The sequence below is a fragment of the Gracilinanus agilis genome, chromosome 5 (genome assembly GCF_016433145.1).
Source record: "Gracilinanus agilis isolate LMUSP501 chromosome 5, AgileGrace, whole genome shotgun sequence".
In the NCBI taxonomy this organism is placed as follows: Eukaryota; Metazoa; Chordata; class Mammalia; order Didelphimorphia; family Didelphidae; genus Gracilinanus; species Gracilinanus agilis.
Genome location: NC_058134.1, coordinates 207,427,667 through 207,439,535, shown reverse-complemented (window position 1 = coordinate 207,439,535; position 11,869 = coordinate 207,427,667). Strand labels below are relative to the sequence as shown.

Genomic DNA, 11,869 nt, shown 5'->3' with positions numbered 1-11,869 from the left:
GATTGAGAGCCAGGCCTAGAGATGGAAGGTCCTAGGTTCAAATCTGGCCTCAGACACTTCCCAGCTGTGTGACCCTGGGCAAGTCACTTAATCCCCATTGCCTAGCCCTTACCACTCTTCTGCCTTGGAATCAATACACAGTATTGATTCCAAGACAGAAGGTAAGGGTTCTAAAAATAAATAAAAAACAATAAATAAATAATAAATTGTTGAGAAATAACTATTATTAAAATAAAAATTATTTTAAAATAAATAATAATAAATAATAACAATAAAATAAATACCTGACAATGGATAAATAAACAAATGAAATGAAATAAAAACTATTTCTGGTTTACTAATTCAAAGGAGTTTTATTTTCAATTTTATTTTCTTCTTCAATTTTCTGAATTTTTATTTTGGTATTTATTGAGATGTTTTTTATTGTTGGTATTCTTGGGGTTTTTTAGTTGCACAGCCAAATCATTTATTTGTTCTCTCTCTTTTATTGAAGAAAGTGCCTAGAGATAAAAATTTTCCCTAAGCACTGCTTTGATTGCTTCCCCAAAATTGTAGTATATTGCTCATTATTGTTATTCTCTTTAATGAAATTTCTACTTCTATTATTTGTTCTTTGACTTATCAATTTTTTAGAAGTTATTTAGTCTGCAATTTTTTTAACCTTTTCCTTCTGTCTTAGAATCAGTAGTAAGTATTGGTTCCAGAGCAGAAGAATGGTAAGGGCTAGGCAACTGGAGTTAAATGACATGTCCAGAGATGCACAGCTAATAAGTGTTTGAGGCCAGATTTGAACCCTAGAGACTTCCCATCTCTAGGACTGGCTCAGTCCACTGAGCTACCTAACTGCCCCTGCAATTATTTTTTATTTCTTTGTTTCTTTATTATTTCTTTTGTTGTTGTTGTTTCTTCATTTTTAAAAAGCATTTATCTCTTAACTTCACACAACGAATCAAGCAATTATAAAGAAAAATAAAACCCCAGACAACTAGTTGCCAACTTGGACTGCCTGGCCCTTACTGCTCTGTCTTAGAACTGACACTAAAACAGCTGGTAAGGGTTTTAAAAAAACTCTCAAATACTTGAAGACAACTATCATATGCCCACTAAGTCTACAGATGTAGCTTCTCCAGGTCCTACCGCCAACTCTTATGTGGCACTGTCCTGAGGTCCTTTATAGACAGCCTTGTCCCCTCCTCTGAATGATCTCCAGCATCTCCATGTCCCTCCTGACTATTCCAGCTGCAAGAGCAGGTCAGAGGGCAAGGAGGTGAAAACCAATTAAGTGAGAGTTTGTACCAGTGCCCAGTTCTTTTTTCACCCATGTGATCTTTTCTGTGTCTTTGTGTGCCTTAGAGGCTTGTGGAAGCAGCTGAGGAAGCAGACCTCAATCATGAATACAATGCTTCCCTCATGGTAAGTCCCCCGTTTCCAATGCCATTTCTGTAAGGGTCAGATTGGGAGTGTTTGGAGAATTGGATGGTCAGGAGGTCCAAACCCCACCTGTGCTGTGGCTTCAATGTCCACTCTGTGTCCAGAGCTGTGCCAAAACGATGGCAAATATGGCCCTGGGAATTTCCTAAGGGTCTATGCAGGAGATAGAGACACAGGATGATTTTTAAATGTTTTTGTCAGGATTTTTAAAGTTTCTATGAGGTTTTCCTGAAGCCACGTTAGGTCAGTTTAAATCATTTTCAAATGCTGATCCCAATATATTTTGGCTCTAGGATAAGGAGATAAGTGAGAGATTGAGGGCCAAATCCAAATGCCAGGAAAAATTGGTGAAATCAAAACAGTCTCAGGAAGAACTTAACTCTGATTGAGACTATAGCCTTCTTACTGGAAGCACTTTGAGCTTCTTCTGAAGACAGTGTCTAAGGGGTGAGGGTGGGAGAATAAGGTAAAAAGATTGGAGACTAACACCAGAGAGAGAAGTTTTCACCAGTTAAGGGTTTCTGGCCATTGGCCTGAGGCAAAGACTGAAGGTCATTCCCAGATAGGATAAGACCTATTTCTTAAAAAGTGAAAAGTTAGACTTCTGGGGAACTATGTCACTTGAGAAGAAATTGATAGTACTGGTGTACTTTCTATGTCTGTCTCTTTATCTCTCCATGAATATGTGACTGACTCTCTGTCTCTGGCTATGTCTACATACACTAAGCAAAGTGGAGAATAAATGTCATCTGGGTAATTCAAGCCAAAATCCTTCCCCATTGACCCACCTTCCTCTTTTCCCCCAACAAATAATCGTATTTGTTACAATTCTCTGAGCATATGTTGGTCATGAATCATCTGGTCTGAATCATCCACTTCATTTCATATATGTGGACATAGCCTTGGTTTGTCTGTTCATCTTTTCATCTCTGAATCCTCTGATCTAGATCATTTTTCTCTTTTTTTCCCCTCTCTCTCACACTGTGTATTTCCATCTACACTGGTCCATCTCTGTCTCTCATTCCCCTTCATTTCTAGTTTAACTATTACAATTCAGTCCTCATCAATGAGAAAGATGCGAATGGCAGATATGTGGAACTTGGGGATGAATTTATTCTGGATCTCAATGAACACTTCAACAACCTATGGGTGAACACATCAATCAGTAACGTGCAGCTTCCCACCAATGTCTACAACAAAGGTAGCCTGAATTAATTAGCGAATGATTTAATTAATAGAGTTTGCAAAATTTTGTGAAAATCTCTTTCCTCAGGAGGTACCCATCAATTGGTGAAAGGCTGAAGAAGATTGATAGAATACTATTGTGCTACTGGAAATTATGAAAGCAATAATTTTAGAAAAATGTGGGAAAATTTGTATGAAATGATGCAAATGAAATAAGCAGAATCAGGAGAATAATTTACATAATTACAATAATATTTTTAAAACAAACGATTTTGAGAGATGTAAGAACTCTGGTCAGCATCATGATCAACCAGAATTTCAGAAGACTAATAATAAAAAATGTTATTAACCTTGAGAAAGGGAAGTAGAAAACTCAAAAATTGTAGAATGAGACATATTTTGGAGGGATAGAGAAGAGTTAGCTGAGATGGAATTTTGTTTTTCTTTCTCTTTTAACTGGGAAAGTGGAAGAGAGGAGAAAGCATATTTCTTCTGACAAAAATAAAAAGTTAAAAAAAACTTTCTTCCAATTCTCTTCACTAAAAATTTCCCTTTCATGTAACCAAATCATGGTCTCTTCTTCATTCTATTTCAAACAGACACCTGGGGCCTCTTACTGCTCTTAATAATAATAATGGTCACCAGAAATTATAGAAATGATATCCTTAAGGAGTCTGAGTTTATTGTTGATGCAAATTATTCAGAGACATTAGAAGCTCTCTGTCCTTTATAAACTAATAGACAGTAAAAAAACTCATACCTCAAATACAAACACAAAAACTTGAGAATTCAGTGAATAAACTATACTGCCATAGACCATCATTATAGACAGAGCTGCTGCCTACTTTGAGCCATAAAAATTGAGAATGTTTTTAACAGATGTTGCCATAACAAATATTCATCATCTCCAAACTACATGGAATTAAAAGCCTTCAAAATATAAAGACCTAGCAGAAAAGCAAAAACTTTGTGGAAATAGGGCAATGTAAATGTCATCTTTGTCATCCTCTTTGCTATTGGCTTTATGCTTTCAGCAAGTCTTCAGAAGGTGTATTTATATCACAATACACTTATTCAGTTACCAACATAGAAATTTAATCCTTGAATGCAATGGTCATTAAATTTAAAAGAATAATATAGCAAGAGAGTGGTCAAAAACAGACTGTTCCTTTCTAAACTCCATCAAGAAGTGGGTATAAAATAATATAACTTACATTTATATAGCACTTTAAAATTTAAAAATCTCAACACTATCTCATTATCCCCCTATCTTACCCCCACAGTGATTTTTTTTTTATTTTAAACCCTTAACTTCTGTGTATTGACTTATAGGTGGAAGAGTGGTAAGGGTAGGCAATGGGGGTCAAGTGACTTGCCCAGGGTCACACAGCTGGGAAGTGTCTGAGGCCGGATTTGAACCTAGGACCTCCTGTCTCTAGGCCTGGCTCTCAATCCACTGAGCTACCCAGCTGCCCCCGACAGTGATTTTTTAAAAAAAATAAAAACTTCTCCTGTTGTCCTAAAATGGATTTTGAAAATAAAAAGGGCTTATCTTTTTTAAGACTGGGACTGGAAATGAGCTTTCTTTTCTATTCTCCCCATCTCATACCTGGATTACTCTGTGCTTGACCAGCCTGAGATAACCCTCTTCATCTCTTGACTCAGAAATTGAGAGTAAGACTTTCTGAGTTATAGTGTCTGAAAAAAAAATCAGCATAGAAATAGGGAAGCAAATCCTTCAGGCGCAGTATTTCCTTGTTTCCATTCAAAAAACCCTCTCACTGCTATCAAGGAGCAGCCACAGCAGAACCATAGAATCTCAGCTATGGAAGAATTGAGCATTGCTGGTCTAATCTGTATCTAAACCTGAATCCCTTCTATCACTTACAGGAAAAGAGGTCTGCTTGAAGACCTTCAAAGGAGGGGAACCATTGCCTCTCAAGGCAGCTCATTCCATGTTTGAACATCTTTAATTATTAGGAAAATTTTCCTGACACCAAGCTCAAATTTACCACTGTTCAATCTTTTGTTCTTGGTTCTGAAGCCAAAGAGAACAAACCTAACCCCTCTTCCTATGTCAACCCTTCAGATACTGCAAGACAATTATCATGTCCCTCCTCTCCCCTCCAAGTCTACTGTTCTCCAGAATGAACAACCTTAGTTCCTACAACTGGTCTGTAAATGCTGACATTGATGCCTTTCCCATGCTGCTAACCCTTCTCTAGAGCCTCTTCAGCATTCCTTCTTAAACCATGGTGCCCAGAAATGAACAAAGCTCTCCAAATGTAATCAAAACATGGCACAGTATGGCCTGATGGGTCCAGTATTCTTCTAGAGGCTCTGGGCTAAATGTCTTACTGGAAGTGGTTTTGTGTTCTCTGAGAGTAGGGATTATTTCATTTTTTTGTGTTCTAACATCTAGTACAGTGCCTAGCAAATAATAGGTACAGAGTACTTGTTGAATGACTGATTGGTCATCTCCAATAGGACTCCTGTGGTCACATTCCTCCCTCTCTCCCTTACACCTCAGATCCAAATATTTTGAATGGAGTCTACATGTCAGAAGCTTTAAATCCTGTTTTTGTGGAGAATTTCCAAAAAGATCCAACACTGACCTGGCAGTATTTTGGCAGCTCATCTGGATTCTTCAGGCTCTATCCAGGTAGGAAAATGGCAACAAGGGGAGAGGGCGTAGAAACATGCTTTCTAGATCGATGCTTCTCTGCAAAGATTCTCCTCTGAGGTCATGGCAGTATGAGTAGCAAAGATAAATCCTTGGCATTCAGACACGCCAAAGCCAGGTCAAAACCCAAAAAAATATCACTGCCCAGTGCCATTGGTGCTGAGGTGCCCATTCTCAACAATAACAAGAATTGACATTTATGTAGCACTTTAAAGTTAACAAAACACTTAGCTTACATCATTCCATGTAAAGTTAATATAGGTAGCCCTGGGAAGTGGGTACCATAAACACATATAGCTGGGACGGTAGTAGAAATAAGCATCATTATCCCTATTTCACAAGGGAGATAACTGAGACTTGGATGAAGTGATTTGCTCGTGATTCCACATCTCAAGAATGTCAAATTTAAACCCAAGTCTTTTGTATCCTGTACCTAGCCTTTGGACACCACTGAACATATTCCTTTCAAAACAAAGTTACAGCACTTCACCAGTGAAATTTCTCAAGTATTGTGGAGTGCTGGAACCACAAAGATCTAGGTTTTAAATTGTGGCCGTGGTGACCAGTAACTAATTGTGTATTACTTCTCATCTTTAAGTCTTAGTTTTCTGATATATAAAAATGGTGGCAATAATACCTATAATCCCTCCCTCGTATACTTGTTGTGAGATTTAAGTGAGATAATGTTCTTAAAATATTTTGGAAGCCTTAAAGGACGAAGTAAATGTCAGCTTTTTAAAAGACATTGAGCCCTATAGGAAATTTATGGTGTAAAATAAGGTATAATTCTCAGAATCAAAGACTTTAGAATCTAGTTGAAGAAGACTTAAGCACATGAAATGCTAAATAATAATATCAGACAACAGCATTAAAGAGATACCAAATCTAGAGTCAGAAAGACATGATTTCAAATCCATCTCGGACATTTAGCTCTGTGTCTTTGGGCAAGTTACTTAACCTCTTCCTACTTCAGTTTCCCCATCTATAAAATAGGAATAATAGCAACTATCCCCCATAGGTTGATAAAGCATGATAATATTTATAAAATGCTTTACAAACATTAAAGAGATAAAAATGCTAGAGAGCAAAAGGAATCGCTATATTTATTCCAAGTTAATGAATGAGTAAAAACCTCACCTAAAAAATTGCTATTTGGGGAAATGACAGTCCCCCTCTCTGGCCCCTTTAAAACATTGTTCCCTACCCCACTTATTTTTTATTTTAATGTCTTGGCCTGTTAGAAAACAGAAACTTGTCCTCATTTTTCAGAGCTAGAGCCAGAAATGGCAATTGCCCACACCTTGGTTTGTTTTATGTTAAACCTGAATGGATAGTCAATAGACGAAAAAGCATTGAAAGGAACTTTAGAAATCTAGGACAACCTTCTAGTTAATTAAGAAGTCCCTTCTACTGCAAAATACCCATCTTAAAGCCTCATCTTGAATATTTCTATAAACTGAGGAACTCAGTATTACAAGTCTTTACCCGAGTGACTTCACATAAGTCACTTAATCTTTCTGTGCTTCAGTCACCTCACCTATAAAATGTGAGAGGTTAGACTACATCGCCTCTCAAGTCCCTTCTAGCTCTAAATCTATGATCCTAAGTCCTTATGACCATTATTGAAATCCCCTTTGCCTTCTTCTGTATTAAGTCCAGTTCATCAATATTCTTCTCCTAAAAATGTAGTGGCAGAACCAAACAGAATATAAGAAGGTCTGACAAGGACAAAATATAATGGGACTGTAACCTCTTGATCACAACATAATGTCTTCATCTAGTCCAAGAATACATTAATTCTTTTAGTAACCAGAGAAAGGATCAATCAATTAATATGGTGTAAGTGACTGCTAAGTCCCAAGCCCTATTCCAAGTACTGGGAATACAAAGACAAAAACATATGGATTCTTTCCTTGAAGGAGGTATTTTATTGGAGAAGACAACACATACCGATATTTTTTAAGATATCCATTCTTATACAAGGTAACCATAGAAGGGAAGGAGAGGCATTCTGCGTCTGGTAGTTGGGAGAAGAAGTCAGTAGTGAAGGAAGATGTCTTCATTTTCTCTATATCACTGTCATGCTCCACAGGGCTACCACCTGTGCATCATTTGCAATTCAAAGGCTGTGTCCTTGTTTGAGCTTGACCAATGCTAAATAAAGAAGGTCGTGGATATTCTGAATGTCATTACATGAGCTATAGTTCTGAGTCTGCTTCCTTAAGCAGATGAAAGAGCCCCAGTTCTGTTTTCTCCAGGTATAAAGTGGACCCCTGAGGAAAGTGGAGTCATTACCTTCGATTGCAGGAACCGAGGATGGTGAGATCTTGTTTCCTATGACAGGTCTTTATCCCCCTTCTAGTTTTTCTCCAACAGCCTTAGGGATTTAGCTTCCCCATTGTTGACCAATAAACAAGCATTTATTAAGCACCGACTGTCAGCTTTGCTCTGGATACTCAAAGACAAAAGCAACTTTCATGGTCTCTGCTCTTAATGAGCTTATATTCAAATGGTGCCTGCATTGAGAAAGAAGAGAGGAAGATAAGAATTCCCATCCAACTTGCCTCTTTTCACCCATGGTGTAGCCTCTTCTCACTCACATGGTTTGATCTCAACCCCAATACCTAACCCCATACTATCTCCATTGGAATATTCCCTATCTGGACCCTGAATCATCCCACTACATACTTCTTCCCCCTTTTTTGTGCCTTCTGGAAGGACTATCGGATTCAGACCGAAAAGAACAGAAAAGATTCTTGGGACAGGATTTTGTCTTTAAGCATAGACAAGAATAGAATTAAAATTTTTCATTCAAAAAAAAAAAGCCGCCCTCTCTGTTTACAATGTATGAGAACCCCAATGGGATTCTTACCAAGCTCAACCAGACAGATCCAGGACTGTCGCTTAGGTTTGTCCTTTCTCTCATTCTCTAGACCAATTAGTTTAGTATATTCCCACGTCCCCAATTACTCTAAGCTAGAATATCCATGCTGGTAATTTTGGAACATAATCTTGTATTTCTGTTCAGCATCTGGTCCAGATGAGCTGTGGACCAGGAAAGTGTCTGAACAGGAACAATTCATAGTCCTTTATCAGTTGATTCATATAGCTCTGGTTTTCCCCATGTGTGTGTGTCTTTTCCTCTGTCCTCCTCCCCTCTCTTCCTCCTTCTACCCTCTTTCCAAAGGTACATCCAAGCTGCCACTTCTCCCAAGGATATTGTGATTCTGGTGGATGTGAGTGGTAGCATGAAGGGGTTGCAGATGGCCATTGCCAAGCATACCATCTCCACTATCTTGGACACCCTGGGGGAGAATGACTTTGTCAATATCATTGCGGTGACTATATCCTCCTGTTCTAGAACAACATTTACCCAATTGCTCTAGAACAGTCCTGCCCTACCTTCTCTAGAATGATATCTAGACCATATAAGAACCCATTTATTATAGTATGTCTCCTGACACCTCTACAATAGACCTCAGCTCACCCCCAGTTTCCTGTTCCTTGTGCTCTAGAGTGACCTCATATATTCCCGATTTAGAATAATTCTAACCTCAAAACCTATTTCCTTCACCATTTATCTGGTCTAGACACCCTGGAATAAGGAGCATACAAGAGGCAAAACCTCACTGCATCTGTGTTCTAGAGCTTCCCAGTGGTCTTGTGACTAAGGAGAGGGAGAGAGGGAGAGAGGGAGAGAGAGAGAGAGAGAGAGAGAGAGAGAGAAAGAGAGAGAGAGAGAGAGAGAGAGAGAGAGAGAGAGAGAGAGAGAGAGAGAGAGAGAGAGAGAGAGAGAGAAGGAGGAGTTACAGAGCAGTTGTGATAAATGTGCAGAGGAATGGGGAAAAGGAACTGGGACCTAGGTGAGGTTTACATGTAGGCAGCTATCCCTTTAACAAAGGTCAGTGGAAGGCTTTCCTACACCATAGCGCAATGTCTGAAAGCGCCAAGATCCCATCCTTTGAGAAAAGGCAGTCTCCGAAAAGTTCCTGATGATGCCCAGGAGGGTCAAGACATTAACTCATTAATACCATTGTTCATTATCACATATATCAGCAAGAGGGAGCGAGGGACAAACAGTTGGAGTAAGAGTGAGAGGAGAAACATTCAGAGGAAGGCTCCTATTGGAGGAAGTCAGCTCCAGGTAGCACACTACTAGGAAGCTAAGAAGCATCATGTCCTAGCTTTCTCAAAGGGCAATAGTAAAGAAAGCATTCTGTAAATTGACTCACTAAATATCCATGTTTCTGTAATACTAATAATCAGCATTATCAGAATTAGTCAGATACTAATAACTAAGTACTAATTAGATACTAATAATAGTTATTACTGGTATTATGGAAACATTGGGTATTTGGTAAGGGAAGAGAGTGCCAAAATCAAATCTTACTGACTTCAGAATCTTCCTACTGGTTAGTCTTATTTTAGGGTGAATGATTGATTGGACAGAGAATAAATAGATCCTCCAGATCTATGATATTTTCCTCAAACATCACCTTTTCCAGCTTTTTATCATTTTTAAGTCCTAATACCCAAGCCCATATTGTATCCCTACTTCTATAACTGTAGTAGTCATGGAAATGATATACTCATTAAGTTTCTGCCATTCACTAGAAAAGAATATATATACTCCTCCTATCATAGAACTGCAACTATCTCCTCATCACTCCATCCCTAGCCTTCTCTGATTAGAAGAGCTATACAAACGGAAAGCATTCATTCTTGATATTATCATTGCTGATACTAGTCAGAATCTATGTAGTCCATTGTACTATTTTTGGATGTCTCCCCTTTTCTGACATGCCAAAAATAAATTAAAAATACCAAAGTGACTCTTAGAATTAATTTTTTACTGTATAAGAAAAGGTTAATTCATATTCCCTTCCCTATTTAATAAGCAAAAGATCTTCTTCAAACCCATAGCAATTTAAAAAAAAAAGATAGACTCAGGATAGGGAGTTAGGAAGGAGATGAGAGGTCATCTCCCCTATTGTTGCAGGACTACTTTAGCCTTTGAGGAATAAGAAGTAAGAGTGCCAAGACATGTTTTATCTGAAGATTCTATGCTTAAGATTAGGTAAAAGCAGAAATAGGTAAGTCACATACCGCCACCTATACCTAAGCTGATATAGTTATAAATGGAATATTGCACATAAATTGCTTTGAGATGGTGGTGTGGTTGAAAAAGCTCTGGAATAGGAACCAGAGGCCTGGAGTTTGTATCCTAACCTAGTCACTTAGTAGTGTATGACTTTAGGTAAATTCCTGGCCTCAGTTTCCTCATCTAAAAAATGAGAGGACTGAACTAAATCGGAGGTATCAATATATGGGGAAGATAAATGCAACTAGTGCTGCCAGAATCAGTTTTAAATGTAATTGGAGTATATTTAGAAAAATAATGTCACTAAAAATGAAATAGAACATTGATTATGTAAATATATGTTTTTCTAAGTCAATGTGTAGCTCACGGATCCTTTTGTATGATTTAGTGGTTCCATTTCAATTTCAGTTTAATACCACTGAACTAGATGACCCTTGGGTTTCTCCTAGCTCTTAATATATAATGCTAATTGATTTCTAATTGAAGGGTCCTTTATCATTAATGTTAAAAGTTAATTTGAATCTAATAATTTGCTTGGTTTTTTCCCCTTTTAGTCCAGCTCTATAATTTCGTTAGGATAGAGAATTCCCTCAGTTACTGCAGATTAGCAAAATATCTGCAATTTATAGTCTTAAAGAGTTGCCAGAATACTGGGAAGTTAAGAGATTTGTCCAGGGTCACAAAGTGTCCAAATCAGGACTTAGTTTTTGGTCTGACTCTAAGGGTCTACTTACTATATCTATTTACTATATCATGCCTCCTCTCGAGTCATTGCTGTGTAAATTTGCTCAGCAGGAGTTGTTTTTCTCAGTTTTTCCAAGGTGAGACAACACCCATATTAAGGCAAATTTCTGTAATGTCAGGTGGGTAGAGAGAATGTCCAGGACTCACATGCCAAGCAAAGTTTGGCAAAGGGCAGCAAGGCACAAGGGTCCCCAGGTTACCTGGCTGAGTTTGATTCTACAGACAGCCTAAGCTTCATTGGAGATCGATTCAACTGACCTCGTTTCATTCTCTTCCTTTCCTCTGCATCGTTCCTTCCTACTGGCTACAGTACAATGATTATATTCATTATGTGGAACCTTGTTTTAAAGGAATTCTCGTCCAGGCTGATAGAGACAATCGAGAGGTGAGTGTTGTGGGTCAAACTGTCAGTGCCACCACAAGCCAAACCAGAGCCCCAAACCATAACCAGTGGGGAAACATTCCTGTTCAAAAAGGAAACCACACAATGGGGAAACTAAGTGAAGAGGATCCTGCCTTCACCAATGCAAGGTTATCCCAACTATCCTAGACACAGACATCTGTAGCACTTCTCAGATCACTACACTCCCTTTGAGCAGGTCTTGGCATTTCACCCAAATGGTGAATTACTGATGACGGTAATTCAGACATTTATGCTTGAATTCAAGGATAAGACAGGGTTGTTGCTGGGAGCCTCCCAGACTAGGAAAAGAAGGAGAATCCAT

General features: G+C 38.4%; 1 protein-coding gene across 1 annotated transcript in view; it reads left to right on the top strand.

Moving 5' to 3' along the window:
* Positions 1-11,869, top strand: part of CACNA2D4 (calcium voltage-gated channel auxiliary subunit alpha2delta 4) — a 163,131-nt gene that overhangs the window by 14,877 nt on the left and 136,385 nt on the right. Inside the window, exons 4-9 of the mRNA XM_044677413.1 lie at positions 1,354-1,413; positions 2,470-2,632; positions 5,147-5,278; positions 7,558-7,618; positions 8,487-8,637; positions 11,455-11,529. Coding sequence (XP_044533348.1) covers positions 1,354-1,413; positions 2,470-2,632; positions 5,147-5,278; positions 7,558-7,618; positions 8,487-8,637; positions 11,455-11,529 — 642 coding nt within the window. The remainder of the gene's footprint in view (positions 1-1,353; positions 1,414-2,469; positions 2,633-5,146; positions 5,279-7,557; positions 7,619-8,486; positions 8,638-11,454; positions 11,530-11,869) is intronic.